The sequence below is a fragment of the Chamaea fasciata genome, unplaced genomic scaffold, assembly GCF_029207755.1.
Source record: "Chamaea fasciata isolate MVZ Bird 193981 ecotype frontalis unplaced genomic scaffold, bChaFas1.0.hap1 SCAF_30, whole genome shotgun sequence".
Lineage (NCBI taxonomy): Eukaryota > Metazoa > Chordata > Aves > Passeriformes > Sylviidae > Chamaea > Chamaea fasciata.
Genome location: NW_027094115.1, coordinates 280,343 through 296,203, shown reverse-complemented (window position 1 = coordinate 296,203; position 15,861 = coordinate 280,343). Strand labels below are relative to the sequence as shown.

At 61.7% G+C, this 15,861-nt stretch overlaps 1 protein-coding gene across 3 annotated transcripts; it reads right to left on the bottom strand.

Moving 5' to 3' along the window:
- Positions 1 to 883: 883 nt before the first annotated feature.
- LMAN2L (lectin, mannose binding 2 like) lies at positions 884 to 15,438 on the bottom strand. Of its 3 annotated transcripts, XM_066206202.1 has the most exons (9): positions 15,049 to 15,437; positions 14,844 to 14,962; positions 12,655 to 12,772; positions 11,430 to 11,512; positions 9,477 to 9,509; positions 7,603 to 7,764; positions 4,607 to 4,721; positions 3,576 to 3,695; positions 884 to 2,012 (listed from the first exon to the last, which is right to left on the bottom strand). In XM_066206202.1, exons 1-9 carry the CDS (start codon positions 15,176 to 15,178, stop codon positions 1,870 to 1,872), a joined length of 1,023 nt encoding a protein of 340 aa, XP_066062299.1. In that variant the 5' UTR covers positions 15,179 to 15,437; the 3' UTR covers positions 884 to 1,869. The 3 variants fall into 3 exon arrangements, with proteins under 3 accessions (XP_066062299.1, XP_066062300.1, XP_066062301.1); XM_066206203.1 differs by lacking the exon at positions 9,477 to 9,509 and having other exon boundaries at positions 15,049 to 15,435; XM_066206204.1 differs by lacking the exons at positions 7,603 to 7,764; positions 9,477 to 9,509 and having other exon boundaries at positions 15,049 to 15,438.
- Positions 15,439 to 15,861: the final 423 nt, after the last annotated feature.

Sequence of the window (15,861 nt, the reverse complement as noted above, 5' to 3'; positions counted from 1 at the left end):
CGGGACCGGGACCCCAAAAACGGGACCGAGACCCCAAAAACGGGACCGAGACCCCGAAAACGGGACCGGGACCCCAAAAACGGGGCCGGGACCCCGAAAACGGGACTGAGACCCCGAAAACGGGACCGGGACCCCGAAAACGGGCCAGGGACCCCGAAAACCGGACTGGGACCCCAAAACGGGTCCTCCGGAATGCGGCTGGAACCGGCAGCATCGGCCGGGCACCCGCCGGTGGAGCATCCCCCCGGGCCGCTGCCGACGGGCACCGAGCGAGCATCCCCCGGGCCGGGGAGGACGCAGTTCCCCCTCCGGCGTCCCCCGGCGCTGCCCTCGGAGCCGGGCAGTGCCCGCTCCGTGCCGCAGCCCCGGGACCGCCTGTGCCCCTCAGTGCCGCTGCCGGCCCGGCCGGGGCAAGGACGGACACCCTCCGCAGCGACCGACACCAGCCCGGCTCAACGAAGACAAAGTAAAATTGGCAAAAAACACATCCAGTGCCGCGACTGATCTTTGCTTGCCCAGCGAGTCACAAATCACAAAGCCCCCGCCCTCGCCAGGTGCTGTCAGGCCATGGAATTCTGTGGAATTCATGGAATCAGTCGCCATCCTGGTGTCGGAGGCGCTCGCTGCCCCAGCCAAGCGAGCGGATTTCTGCCCGCCTGCCGCCTTTGGACACGGCTGGACGGGGCCTGGAGCGCCGCGGGACAGTGGAGGTGTCCCTGCCATGGCAGGGGGGGCACTGGATGGGATTTACGGTCCCTTCCCACCCAAACCGCTCCAGGATTCTCATCCTGGGGAGCCCCGGAACACCAGGACACGGCCCCCAACTCCAAGGAATCCGTCTGGGCAGGGAATGGCCCGAGTGACAAGGAGCACGGTGGCCATGTCACGCACAGCCCCCAGCATTTATTCCGAACACCGGGTACAGCTCCCGGGAGAGGCCCACGCCATCGGATCCTGCGGATCAGGCCAGGAAAAGAGGCAGAACACCGGGAAAACTCCGCTTGGGTGCCACAACCCCTCCCTGGGCACTTGGAAACAGCTCCCACCACCCCGGTGCCGGCGTGGAAAACCTCCCCCAGTCCTCCCCCGGCCCAGGGGCCACCGAGCCCCCCCCCCAAGGCTCCGTCCTGGGTGGGAATACCCCGGAAAGCCGTAGGGCAGGACCCGGCTCTCCTGGATCCCGGCGAGGAGGGCGCCGCCATCTCAAAGCCCGAGTCCCCAGGGCACCCCTGATCCAACCTCCCCGTCTGCTGAGCCCTCCGGGGACCGGCGAGCCCGCCAGGAGCGGCCGGGGCGATCCCGGTGCCCAGCAGTCCCTGAGGTAGGAACGCCGCCGGCTCCCCGGCGGGCAGCGAGAGGCTCGGCAACGGCTCCCGGGCCGCGGCGAGCGCCGAGGGGGCAGCGCTGGCCGGAGCCAGGACACGGCATGCAGGGGCAGCCACATGCTGGGCCACGGGCACTGGGAACCCCCAGAGCGAGGAGGGGGCAGCAGCCGGGCGGCTCGCGCAGCTCATCCAGCCGGGAAAACTCGTCTCACCGGGAGAACCATCGGCACCCGGCTCCTCCCGGCCCAGGGAACGGCAGGAGGCTCTGGGAACTCTCCGCGGGCGCTGCCGGCGAGGCCTTCCAGCAGGAATCCAGCGGGGAAGGCAGGGGCGCCCCTCAGCCGGGCCGGCGCCGTCCCAGCGCCTCCCTGGCACGGCCCCGGCCCCCTTCCCGCTGCCACCGGGATCCGCGGTCCCAAATTCCGTCCCCGCCGGGATTCGGGGGCTCCCCGCCGCCAGGGCCGCTCCCTCCCGCCCCGGCACGGGGGGCGGTCGGGACGTGGCCGGCAAAGGCCCGGCGCGAGCCGTGCCGGGAATTGCCCAGTCAGTAGAAATGTTTGCGGCTCTGCTCCTGCCACTTGTTGTAGACGATGATGCCGATGACGATGGCGAAGACGATGGCCACCAGCGAGAAGAAGACGATGAGGAAGAGGGCGAGGCCGCTCATGGGCTCCAGCGGCGCCTCCACTGCGGGGCAGAGCCGGGGAAACCACCCTGAGCCCCCGGAGCCCCGCGGGGTTCCCGGCCCCAGGAGGATGGGGCATCGCACACAGCCGGAACCGGGCTTGGCGCCTCGTGGTGGGAGTGTGGGACGGGAATTTGGGATTCCGGGATGGGAGTGTGGGACGGGAATTTGGGATTGTGGGATGGGACTGTGGGACGGGAATTTGGGATTGTGCGATGGGAGTGTGGGATGGGAATTTGGGATTCCGGGATGGGAGTGTGGGACGGGAATTTGGGATTGTGGGATGGGAGTGTGGGAGGGGAATTTGGGATTGTGGGATGGGAGTGTGGGAGGGGAATTTGGGATTGTGCGATGGGAGTGTGGGATGGGAATTTGGGATTCCGGGATGGGAGTGTGGGACGGGAATTTGGGATTGTGGGATGGGAGTGTGGGAGGGGAATTTGGGATTGTGGGATGGGAGTGTGGGAGGGGAATTTGGGATTCCGGGATGGGAGTGTGGGACGGGAATTTGGGATTGTGGGATGGGAGTGTGGGATGGGAATTTGGGATTCCGGGATGGGAGTGTGGGAGGGGAATTTGGGATTCCGGGATGGGAGTGTGGGAGGGGAATTTGGGATTGTGGGATGGAAGTGTGGGACGGGAATTTGGGATTCCGGGATGGGAGTGTGGGACGGGAATTTGGGATTGTGGGATGGGAGTGTGGGACGGGAATTTGGGATTCCGGGATGGGAGTGTGGGAGGGGAATTTGGGATTGTGGGATGGGAGTGTGGGAGGGGAATTTGGGATTCCGGGATGGGAGTGTGGGACGGGAATTTGGGATTGTGGGATGGGAGTGTGGGAGGGGAATTTGGGATTCCGGGATGGGAGTGTGGGACGGGAATTTGGGATTGTGGGATGGGAGTGTGGGACGGGAATTTGGGATTGTGCGGTGGGAGTGTGGGACGGGAATTTGGGATTCCGGGATGGGAGTGTGGGAGGGGAATTTGGGATTCCGGGATGGGAGTGTGGGACGGGAATTTGGGATTGTGGGATGGGAGTGTGGGAGGGGAATTTGGGATTCCGGGATGGGAGTGTGGGACGGGAATTTGGGATTGTGGGATGGGAGTGTGGGACGGGAATTTGGGATTCCGGGATGGGAGTGTGGGACGGGAATTTGGGATTGTGCGATGGGAGTGTGGGATGGGAATTTGGGATTCCGGGATGGGAGTGTGGGAGGGGAATTTGGGATTCCGGGATGGGAGTGTGGGAGGAGAATTTGGGATTCCGGGATGGGAGTGTGGGACGGGAATTTGGGATAGTGGGATGGGAATGTGGGATTCTAGGATGGGAGTGCGGGATTCTGGGATGGGATTTTGGGATGGCGGTGTGGGACTCTGGGATGGCAGCGTGGGATTCTGGGATGGGACTTCGGGATTTGGGGACGGCACATGATCCATCCCCCTCCCACGTCCCAATCCCAGCCCTCCTCACGGCGCGGATCTTCATGCGACCCCAGAACCGGGGTTGGTTATTCCCGCACAGCTCCGAAGCCCTGCGGCTCCCACCCTCCCCGTCTCCCACTCACTGCCTGGCAGTTTCAGGTTGTCCACCACGGGCAGGAACACTTCCCTATCCCTCTTCTCCTCCTCGGGCGTCCGCTCCACCGTCAGCTGGTACAGCTTCAGCGAGATGATGTCGTGGTTGTCTGGAAAAGGCACCAACAATGCCTCCTGGGGGTTGGAATTCCGTGGCATCTCATCCCTGGAAAGGTTCCTAAGAGGCTCCACGGCCGGCAGGGATCTTTAAAGCTGCCTCAGAAACTCAAACCCAGCCCAAAGGTGGGAGATTTTTGGAGTTCAAACTGCTGGGGCAGGCAAAGGAGCCAGCGGCCTCACGCAGCTCTGGGATCTGGGAAAAGGAGCTCTTGCTGGAGGCCAGGAATGAGGTTTTGTGGGAGCAGGACTCGAACGGGGCTGAAAACCTCTGCAAGAGGCACAAGCACAGCCCTGAGAGGGGGAAAATGGAAAAGTTTGTGCTGTGTGAAATCATTCCCTGCGGTGAGAACGCTGCTCCCTCCCCAGATAACAGCCAGGGGATTCTCTGGGGCTGGAAATCCAAAGGGAAACACCCGGGGAGAAGGTGGCTCTCGGGACACGGGTGACAATGGCAGCAGCTCCTGCTTCTGGGGTGTGCCAGACCTGGGGCTGGGCCAGGTTTAATTCCAGCCTCATCACGGTGTTATTCCATGCCAATCCCAGTTTATTCCCTGCCCATCCTGGTTTAAGCCTATGCCCATCCCAAGGTTTAATTCCAGGCTCATCCTGGTTTTATGGATTTATTTATTGCAGGGAATCCCATCTGGAGCCCCCAAACTCCACCTGGAGCCCCCAAATCCACTTGGGAATCCCCCCTGGAGCCCCCAAACCCCACCTGGAGCCTCCAAATCCACTCAGGAATCCCACCTGGAGCCCCCAAACCCCACCTGGAGCCCCCAAACCCCACCTGGAGCCTCCAAATCCACTTGGGAATCCCCCCTGGAGCCCCCAAACCCCACCTGGAGCCTCCAAATCCACTTGGGAATCCCCCTGGAGCCCCCAGTCCCCCCCGGGGCCGTACCTGAGAGGTCCCCAGTGACAGAGGAGGTCCCAAAGTAGTAGCCCCGGGGCAGGCGCACGCCCGGCACGTCGATGCAGTCCCGCCACTCGTGCTTGCCGTCGATGTCGATCAGCACCTGCCCAGGCAGCACGTTAAAAGATCCAAATTATTGCTATAAATGCACATCCTAAAGCCGCCTTTATTATTTATATTTAATTTGTCGTTTATATTAAATTATATATATCATTTATATTAAAATGAATGCTCGAACGTCGACGCAGTCCCTCCACTCGCGCTCGCCGTCGACGTCCATCAGCACCTGCCCAGGCAGCTCGTGAAAAAATTCAAATGAGCACGATTATAAATGCAAAATCTGGCTTTTCTCAGATATTAAAAGGAATGCTCTGTTGTCTCGGTTGGGGAAGACAGGAAAACCAGACAGGAAACGCTGGAGTTGCCCTGGGAATGGAGAATGAAAACCCCTCTCCCTCCAAATTATCATAATTTTGCAATTAGAGGCTTTCAGGCAAAGGTTTTGGGAATAGGAAGAACCGTTCTTTACTAGGGGAAAGAACTTTGTATTTTTAATTTTTAAAAAATCTTTTAATTTTAATTATTTTAATTTTTAAAAAATTTATAAAATATTACTAGGAGTATTAAAAAGAGACGAATGTAGTAAAGCAAACAAATAAAAATCCTAGAAACACTGACAGAGTCAGAACAGGACCTGACACCTGTTGGTCAGGGTGTTGGTGTCAGGCCAATTCAATCCTCCTGCGGTGACAGATGTGGTTCTGTAGGAGCAGAGATGATCCTGGAGACGGGTCCAGGGCTGGTGGACCTTCTGTTAATGGGCAGCTGTCAAAACCAGCTGGGGCCGAGCTCTTTATCCCTTCCAGGACCTGTCCCTCATCCTTCTGGGGGTTTCTTCTGTTCAAACCAGCTGGGGCCGAGCTCTTTATCCCTTCCAGGACCTGTCCCTCATCACTCTGGGGAGATATCTGCTGTTAAACCAGCTGGGGCCGAGTTCTTTATCCCTTCCAGGACCCATCCTCCCCCCCGGGGATATCTGCTGTTCATGGGCCATCAAGGCTCACTGCAGGGCTGATACAATCCCATCATCCCACGGGGAGATGCTCCGCCCAGGGGGAGGAGCCAATCCCATCATCCCACGGGGAGATGCTCCACCCAGGGGGAGGAGCCAATCCCATCATCCCACGGGGAGATGCTCCGCCCAGGGGGAGGAGCCAATCCCATCATCCCACGGGGAGATGCTCCACCCAGGGGGAGGAGCCAATCCCATCATCCCACGGGGAGATGCTCCACCCAGGGGAGGAGCCAATCCCATCCCACGGGGAGAGGCTCCGCCCAGGGGGAGGAGCCAATCCCATCCCACGGGGAGAGGCTCCGCCCAGGGGGAGGAGCGCAGCGTTCCCGCCTGGCTCAGCCCTGGGATGCAGGATGGCAGCACAGCCTGTGCGCACGGGTTCCCAGAGGGAGCCCGGCCCCCTCCCAGCCCCCCGGGGCCCTTCCCCGGGATCACCTCCGCTCCGGCAGCACCACAGCTGCCGCGGCTCTGGCTGCACTGCTCCCAAATTAGCGTCAGCTCCTGCTCTGACTCCGGCAGTGCGTCCAGGAGTTTTGTTTGTTTGTTTCCTTTACTACACTGGTGTTTTTCCAACATTCCTAGTAAAGAAGTGTTGTTCCTGTTCCCAAAATCTTTGCCCGAAGGGCCTTAATTGCAAAGTTATAATAATTAGGAGGGAGAGGGGTTCACATTCTTCATTCCAGCTTTTCCCAGCCTTTTCCAAACCAAGACAGCAGTGGAACGTGAACAATAAATGGCTTCTGCTGAAATCACACTGGGTCTGTGCTTCAGAAACCCTGAGCTGGACCTGAGGGATCTCATCTGGATCTGGGGAATCTGATCAGATCTGTGTTCCACAGCCCTGCCGTGGGTCTGGGGGCTCTGCTCTGTGTTCCGCAGCCCTGCCGTGGGTCTGGGGGCTCTGCTCTGTGTTCCACAGCCCTGCCGTGGGTCTGGGGGCTCTGCTCTGTGTTCCACAGCCCTGCCGTGGGTCTGGGGGCTCTGCTCTGTGTCCCGCAGCCCTGCCGTGGGTCTGGGGGCTCTGCTCTGTGTTCCACAGCCCTGCCGTGGGTCTGGGGGCTCTGCTCTGTGCCCATCAGCCCTGCCGTGGGTCTGGGGGCTCTGCTCTGTGTTCTGCAGCCCTGCCGTGGGTCTGGGGGCTCTGCTCTGTGCCCATCAGCCCTGCCGTGGGTCTGGGGGCTCTGCTCTGTGCCCATCAGCCCTGCCGTGGGTCTGGGGGCTCTGCTCTGTGTCCAGCAGCCCTGCCGTGGGTCTGGGGGCTCTGCTCTGTGTCCATCAGCCCTGCCGTGGGTCTGGGGGCTCTGCTCTGTGTCCATCAGCCCTGCCGTGGGTCTGGGGGCTCTGCTCTGTGTCCCGCAGCCCTGCCGTGGGTCTGGGGGCTCTGCTCTGTGTCCATCAGCCCTGCCGTGGGTCTGGGGGCTCTGCTCTGTGTTCCGCAGCCCTGCCGTGGGTCTGGGGGCTCTGCTCTGTGTCCATCAGCCCTGCCGTGGGTCTGGGGGCTCTGCTCTGTGTCCAGCAGCCCTGCCGTGGGTCTGGGGGCTCTGCTCTGTGTCCATCAGCCCTGCCGTGGGTCTGGGGGCTCTGCTCTGTGTCCATCAGCCCTGCCGTGGGTCTGGGGGCTCTGCTCTGTGTCCATCAGCCCTGCCGTGGGTCTGGGGGCTCTGCTCTGTGTCCATCAGTCCTGCCGTGGGTCTGGGGGCTCTGCTCTGTGTCCCGCAGCCCTGCCGTGGGTCTGGGGGCTCTGCTCTGTGTCCAGCAGCCCTGCCGTGGGTCTGGGGGCTCTGCTCTGTGTCCAGCAGCCCTGCCGTGGGTCTGGGGGCTCTGCTCTGTGTCCAGCAGCCCTGCCGTGGGTCTGGGGGCTCTGCTCTGTGTCCTTTAGCCCCGCCGCGGGTGTGGGACGGGCACGCACCGTCAGCCTCCTCTTGACGTAGCGGATGACCAGGAAGGTGTCGTGGTTGAGGTTGCGCACCATGGCCGTGCAGCCGCCCAGCTCCGTGGGGCGCCCGTCGCGGTCGTGGTCGTAGGTCAGCGAGCCGTTGTTCACCATGGCCGAGATGTAGGGGAACACGCGCTGCCGGGGGGGAAAGGCGCGGATCAGGAGCCGCGAGGAGGCTCGGGGTCACCGAGAGCCGCGGGAGCCCCCAGGTCTTGAACCGCACAGGGATCGGCTTAAAACAGCCCCGGAATGATCCTGAAATCCTTCATCCCACAGGGATCTGCTCAGAGCAAGCCTGGAATGATCCTGAAATCCTTCATCCCACAGGGATCTGCTCAGAGCAATCCTGGAATGATCCTGAAATCCTTCATCCCACAGGGATCTGCTCAGAGCAAGCCTGGAATGATCCTGAAATCCTTCATCCCACAGGGATCTGCTCAAAACTGCCCTGGAATGATCCTGAAATCCTTCATTCCACAGGGATCTGCTCAAAACTGCCCTGGAATGATCCTGAAATCCTTCATCCCACAGGGATCTGCTCAAAACTGCCCTGGAATGATCCTGAAATCCTTCATCCCACAGGGATCTGCTCAAAACAGCCCTGGAATGATCCTGAAATCCTTCATCCCACAGGGATCTGCTCAAAACAAGCCAGGAATGATCCTGAAATCCTTCATCCCACAGGAATCTGCTCAGAGCAATCCTGGAATGACCCCACAGTCCCTGAACCCCAAAATCCGCTCAGCAAACACCGGGATGACCCCGCTCCATCCCTGTGGATCCCAAACCCCAAAATCTGCTCAGCAAACACCGGGATGACCCCGCTCCATCCCTGTGGATCCCAAACCCCAAAATCCACTCAGCAAACACCGGGATGACCCCGCTCCATCCCCGTGGATCCCAAACCCCAAAATCCGCTCAGCAAACACCGGGATGACCCCGCTCCATCCCCGTGTATCCCAAACCCCAAAATCCGCTCAGCAAACACCGGGATGACCCCGCTCCATCCCTGGGGATCCCAAACCCCAAAATCCGCTCAGCAAACACCAGGATGACCCCGCTCCATCCCTGTGGATCCCAAACCCCAAAATCCGCTCAGCAAACACCAGGATGACCCCGCTCCATCCCTGTGGATCCCAAACCCCAAAATCCACTCAGCAAACACCAGGATGACCCTGCTCCATCCCCGTGGATCCCAAACCCCAAAATCCGCTCAGCAAACACCGGGATGACCCCGCTCCATCCCCGTGGATCCCAAACCCCAAAATCCGCTCAGCAAACACCAGGATGACCCTGCTCCATCCCCGTGGATCCCAAACCCCAAAATCCACTCAGCAAACACCAGGATGACCCCGCTCCATCCCTGGGGATCCCAAACCCCAAAATCCGCTCAGCAAACACCGGGATGACCCCGCTCCATCCCTGGGGATCCCAAACCCCAAAATCCGCTCAGCAAACACCGGGATGACCCCGCTCCATCCCTGTGGATCCCAAACCCCAAAATCCACTCAGCAAACACCAGGATGACCCTGCTCCATCCCTGTGGATCCCAAACCCCAAAATCCGCTCAGCAAACACCAGGATGACCCTGCTCCATCCCCGTGGATCCCAAACCCCAAAATCCGCTCAGCAAACACCGGGATGACCCCGCTCCATCCCCGTGGATCCCAAACCCCAAAATCCGCTCAGCAGACCCCGGCACGACCCTGCTCCAGCCCCGAGGCTCAGCTCCCGGCGCTCGGGCGCGGAGCCCCCGTTCCATGCAGCCCGTCCCGGATCGCCCAGGCATTCCAGGATCCGGGAATGGGGAATTGCCGAGGAAGAGGAGGGACGGCAGGAGGCAGTACCTGGTTTCCCGGGCTGTACCTCCTCTTCTGAGCCTGCCCTCCGCGGTTAGCACAAGGCAAGAGAGACAGAGCACACAGCAACACGGTCACACAGCCCCGGGCCCAAATCCCGGGAATTTCCCCCTGGAGAGCTGGGTCAGAGCCCCCAGAGCCCCAAATCCTGGGAATTTCCCCCTGGAGAGCTGGGTCAGAGCCCCCAGAGCCCCAAATCCCGGGAATTTCCCCCTGGAGAGCTGGGAACTTCCCCCTGGAGAACTGGGTCAGAGCCCCCAGAGCCCCAAATCCTGGGAATTTCCCCCTGGAGAGCTGGGTCAGAGCCCCCAGGGCCCCAAATCCTGGGAATTTCCCCCTGGAGAGCTGGGTCAGAGCCCCCAGAGCCCCAAATCCCGGGAATTTCCCCCTGGAGAGCTGGGTCAGAGCCCCCAGAGCCCCAAATCCCGGGAATTTCCCCCTGGAGAGCTGGGTCAGAGCCCCCAGGGCCCCAAATCCTGGGAATTTCCCCCTGGAGAGCTGGGTCAGAGCCCCCAGAGCCCCAAATCCTGGGAATTTCCCCTGGAGAGCTGGGTCAGAGCCCCCAGAGCCCCAAATCCTGGGAATTTCCCCTGGAGAGCTGGGTCAGAGCCCCCAGAGCCCCAAATCCTGGGAATTTCCCCCTGGAGAGCTCAGGGGCAATGGGAACAAAAATCCCGGGATACAGCACGGGAGCAGCCGAGCTTCCCTTGGGAATCAAATCCTGCTTCTCCTCCTTTTTGGAGCTCTTTTTGTCCTTTTTTTTGAGCTTTTTTCCTCCTCTTTGGAGCTCTTTTTCTCCCTTTCGGAGATCTTGTCTTTTTTGGAGCTCTTTTTGATCCTTTGGAGCTCTTTATGACCTTTTTAGAGCCCTTTGTCTCCTTCTGGAGCTCTTTTTGCCCCTTTTACGGCTCTTTTTGTCCCTTTTAGGGCTCTTTTTGTCCCTTTTGGAGGTGGGAATGAGCAGCTGGGAACCCCCCCCAACAGTTTCTCCCAGAGCCTGACCCCCCTGCAGCTCCTACTCCCACATTCCATTAATTATTTCCTCTAATTAAGACCCGTTCTGAGCCCCCTTATCCCAGAAAAGCCTTGAAAAGGCTCCAGGTGTGCACAGAGGTCAGGAAATATCAAGATGGTGCGAGGAAACATTCGGGGAAACGTTTTTTTTAGGGGCAATTAGAATTAGGGAAAGGTTTTGGAGTGGTGAAGCTTCCAGCAATGGATTTCCCAGGGAAACTGAGGCTGCTCCAGCCCTGGCGGTGTCCGAGGTGGGACAGTGGAAAACGTCCCTGCACAAGCGGTGGCACCTGTCCCAAGGTCCCTCCAGCTGGATTTATCCAGGATGGCACCACTAAACCTCCCAAAAATCAGGAATGTGACGACTTTCAGACCTTTTCCACAGGAGTGACACCACTAAACCTCCCAAAAATCAGGAATGTGACAATTTTCAGACCTTTTCCAATGAATGGCACCACTAAACCTCCCAAAAACCAGGGATGTGACGACTTTCAGACCTTTTCCACAGGAGTGACACCACCAAACCTCCCAAAAATCAGGAATGTGACCATTTTTAGACCTTTTCCAATGAATGGCACCACTAAACCTCCCAAAAACCAGGGATGTGACGACTTTCAGACCTTTTCCACAGGAATAGCAGCACTAAACCCCCCAAAAATCAGGAACGTGACGACTTTCAGACCTTTCCAAGAGGCACCTGGGAGCAGGGAAAAGCTCCTCAGCCTCTACTCCGGCTTTACTCAGACCCTACTCCCGGCGCAGAACTCCCAGCTGGAAAATCCTCTCCCCACAAAACCACCCCCGGCTCCTCCAGCTTTCCCTGTCAAAGAACCTGTGGAAAAGGAATGGGAAGAGGAGGAGGAGGAGGGAGCCGTGAGGACGAAGAGCTGTGTGTGACCTCGGTGTCACCCACCCCGTGGGTCTCACCTCCTGCTGCTTCTCCTCGTTGGGATAGGTGTCCACGAACACTCCCAGCCCCAGGAAGTTGTCCTTGCTCCCAAACACGGGTCCTGGCAGGGAAAAGGAGAGCTGCCAGGGGCTTGGGAAGGTCAGGAGAGAGGTTGGCCACTCGTCATGAGGGGGTGGGGTGGGAGTGTCCCAAGGACCATCCACTCCCAGCCCTGGCGAAACTTCCCACCAGGCCCGGTGGGTCCAAGCCCTGGCCAAGGTGTCCCAGGTGTCCCCAGGCCCTGTCCCAGGTGTCCGAGGTGTCCCCAGGCCCTGTCCCAGGTGTCCCCAGGCCCTGTCCCAGGTGTCCCCAGACCCTGTCCCAGGTGTCCCCAGGCCCTGTCCCAGGTGTCCGAGGTGTCCCCAGGCCCTGTCCCAGGTGTCCGAGGTGTCCCCAGGCCCTGTCCCAGGTGTCCCAGGTGTCCCCAGACCCTGTCCCAGGTGTCCCCAGGCCCTGTCCCAGGTGTCCCAGGTGTCCCCAGACCCTGTCCCAGGTGTCCCCAGGCCCTGTCCCAGGTGTCCCCACGCCCTGTCCCAGGTGTCCCAGGTGTCCCCAGGCCCTGTCTCAGGTGTCCCCAGGTGTCCCCAGGCCCTGTCCCAGGTGTCCCCAGGCCCTGTCCCAGGTGTCCCCAGGCCCTGTCCCAGGTGTCCCAGGTGTCCCCAGGCCCTGTCCCAGGTGTCCCAGGTGTCCCCAGGCCCTGTCCCAGGTGTCCCCAGGTGTCCCAGGTGTCCCCAGGCCCTGTCCCAGGTGTCCCCAGGCCCTGTCCCAGGTGTCCCAGGTGTCCCCGGTGTCCCAGGTGTCCCCAGGCCCTGTCCCAGGTGTCCCAGGTGTCCCCGGTGTCCCAGGTGTCCCCAGGCCCTGTCCCAGGTGTCCCAGGTGTCCCCGGTGTCCCAGGTGTCCCCAGGCCCTGTCCCACGTGTCCCCAGGCCCTGTCCCATGTGTCCCAGGTGTCCCCAGGCCCTGTCCCACGTGTCCCCGGTGTCCCAGGTGTCCCCAGGCCCTGTCCCACGTGTCCCCGGTGTCCCAGGTGTCCCCAGGCCCTGTCCCAGGTGTCCCCAGGTGTCCCCAGGCCCTGTCCCACGTGTCCCCGGTGTCCCAGGTGTCCCCAGGCCCTGTCCCAGGTGACCCCAGGTGTCCCCAGGCCCTGTCCCAGGTGTCCCGGGTGTCCCCAGGCCCTGTCCCCGAGGCAGGGCCGGCGTTTACCTGGCTGCATCCTGTCCTTGGTGTACCAGATGGCGAACCCGTCTCCATTCAGGTTCTTCTTGCCCTGCCCGTGGATTTTGAAGTGCACCTGCATCTCCCAATCCCGCAGGTAACAGGGCTGGCAGAGAGGAGAAGTGGGAAATTCCAGAGCCCCTCCTTCCCTGTTTCCCTCGCCCACGCCCACCGTTCCCCTCTGCTGCCCAGAATCATGGATAATCAATCCCAAAAAAGCCTCGTTAATCCTGGGGAATTGGTTGTCACCCAAGGGTTGAACGCCGAGGGAGCGACTCCAACAAAACCAACGCTCGCACGCCGGAAAGCAAAGCTTCCGGGCGAGACTCAACCCCTCTCCCCGAGAAATTGATTCAATTAATTATTGATCAGCTGCCAATTAATTCCCCGCACCGAGGGGGTTTCTTTGGGAACCAGGATTCCAAGGAAGAGGCGTCCCTCCATGCAAGGGTTGAGGGCAATGGATCGTTGGCCAGGGTTGTTTCCCAAAGCCACGTGGACGGGGGTGGATTCTGAACCCTACGGGTCTCACGGAATTCTTGGGGCGGGAGAACACCCTCCAGGTTCAGGCCTCCCCAGACTCCCCGGGGGGCTCAGCTCTTGTGGAAAACCAGGAGCTGAAGTGCCGAAAGCCCCCCGTGGCCCCCCAGATCCCCCCCCGGCGTTGTGTACCCCGCTCTGGTCCCCTCCAGCCTGCCCCCCTTATCCTGGTGCCTTTCCTGATGCCCATCCCAACCCTCTCTTCTCCCATTCCAGCGACCCCCCCGATCCCAAACTTCTGCTCCAAATGCCGACCCCTTTCTCCAGCTCCCCCAAACCCATCCTGATCCCATCCCACCCACCGCATCCCGCTGGTCACACTGATGCCATCCCATCCCATTGATCCCACCCCTCCCATCCCATCGATCCCATTGTCCCCATCATTCCCACTGATCCCATCCCATTGATCCCATCCCTCCCATCCCATCCCATTGATCCCACCCCTCCCGTCCCATTGATCCCATTGTCCCCATCATTCCCACCGATCCCATCCCATTGATCCCATTGTCCCCATCATTCCCACCGATCCCATCCCATTGATCCCACTGATTCCATCCCAGTGCCCTCCTCGTTACCAATTTCCTCTTGCCCTGATCCTGACCTTGTCGTCCAGCTCATCCCACCCCATCCCATCCCATCGATCCCTTTGTTCCTGTTGTTAGCCTTGATCCCATCCCACTGTTCCCACTGTTCCCACTGATCCCGTCCCATTGTTCCCAGCCCGCCCCGACGTCCACCCCAGTCCCAGCCCTTTCCTGTCCTAATCCCACACCCCCTCCCCCCGCCGTCCTGTCCTTCTCCCTATCCCAGCATCCTCCCGATCCCGACCCTCTCCTGCCCTGATCCCGATCCCGACCCTCCCCTGATCCTCCTCCTCTCCTAACCCTAACCCTGCCCTGGTGCCAGTCTCCATCCTGATCCCGATCCCGATCCTCACCCCTCCCATCCCATCCCGGTTTCCCCTCAGTCCCAGTCCCTGCCTGTCCCAATCCCGATCCCAATCCCATCCCGGGGTCCCCACGGTCCCCGCCTGTCCCAGTCCCAACCCCGTCCCCTCTTTCATTCCGCTGGCCCGTCCCGGTCCTGGTCCTCTCCTGCCCACACCCCAATCCTCTCCCGGTCCCGGTCCTGATCCCGACCCTCTCCTCTCTCCCCTCCCCTCCCATCCCATGGATCCCATCCCACCCCGGTGTCCCCTCGATCCCTGCCTGTCCCAATCCCAACCCTGCCCACGCTTTCATTCCGCTGCCCCGGTCCCTGGTCCCCTCCTGTCCCCATCCCGACCCTCTCCCGCCCCGGTCCCGGTCCCCTCCTGTCCCGGTCCCGGTCCCCTCCTCTCCCGGTCCCGGTCTCCTCCTGTCCCCATCCCGACCCTCTCCCGCCCCGGTCCCGGTCTCCTCCTGTCCCGGTCCCGGTCCCCTGCTGTCGCCATCCCGACCCTCTCCCGCCCCAGTCCTGGTCTCCTCCTGTCCCGGTCCCGGTCTCCTCCTGTCCCGATCCCGACCCTCTCCCGCCCCGGTCCCGGTCCCCTGCTGTCCCGGTCCCGGTCTCCTCTTGTCCCGGTCCCGACGCTCTCCCGCGGCCCGTCCCGGTTCCCCTCGGCCCCCGACCCTGTGTCCCCGGTGCCCGCCGCTCACCACTCGGTTCCACACGGCTCCCTGCTTGCTCTGCACGTCGGGGGTGAGGCGGATGAACTGGGTCATGACCATGGCGTTGCCCAGCAGGTCCCACAGCCCCGAGCTGGCCGAGCCCACACCTGCGGCCCACACGCACCGTCGGCGCCGGGCACCGGCACCGGGCACCGGGCACCGTCCGCCACCGCCGCCCGCCCTCCCCTCTCACCCTGGTACGGCTTGGACAGCGAGTGCTCGCGTTTGAGGTGCTCCTCGGTCTGCTCGGCCGCCGTCCCGCCGAGCCCCAGCGCCACGGCCAGCAGGGCCAACCCGGCCCGCCACCGGCCCGCCGCCGCCATCTTCCCCCGCCGCGCCGCTCCCCGCCCCGCGCGCCCATTGGCTGATCCTCAGCGCTGTTCCCGCCTACCGGCGGAGCTGCCAATGATGGTTGGTCACGCGGGCTGTCTGTCAACAGGGGGTGCGCAGGGGGTGATGGGTAATATAGTTCCGGCGTCAGGCGATGGCGGCCGCCATTGAGCTGGGTGACCTCTTTCTCCCGGGTCCTAGTGCCACCCCCCGAGAGCCTGGCGCCATCCCAGGTCCTAGTGCCCCTCCGCGTCCAATTCCCCCCTCCACCGGGTCCTAGTGCTCGCCTTAATGCCCTCCCCCAGGTCCTGCTGCCACCCCCAAGTCCTGGTGCTCCTCAAGATCCTGATGTCCGCCAGGTCCTGGTGCGCCCCCATGTCCTGGTGCTCCTCAAAGTCCTGATATCCCTCAGGGCCTGGTGGCCCTCAGGACCCTGTTGCCCTCCCAGGTTCTGGTGCCATCCCAGGTCCTGGTGCCCTCCACTCCAAATTCCTAGTGCACCCCTCTGTCCCATTCCCCGTGCCCAGGGCCTGATTCCCCGCGGATCCCGGTGTTCCCACAGATCCGCTGCCCTGATTCCGCACCGCCCCAGCAGGTTCCAGCGCCTCCCGTCCCCTCCGGGTCCCATTCCCCAGGGGACACCCTCCCGAAGGCCAGGCCACCATCGGCCTCTTTA

Coding starts and splice junctions, on each gene's coding strand:
- LMAN2L (XM_066206202.1), bottom strand. CDS start 15,178: ATGGCGGCGGCGGGCCGGTGGCGGGCCGGGTTGGCCCTGCTGGCCGTG. Junction 11,513..12,654: donor CAAGGACAGGATGCAGCCAG/GTAAACGCCGGC, acceptor TTTCCCTGCCAG/GACCCGTGTTTGGGAGCAAG. Junction 2,013..3,575: donor CAACCTGAAACTGCCAGGCA/GTGAGTGGGAGA, acceptor TCTGCCCCGCAG/TGGAGGCGCCGCTGGAGCCC.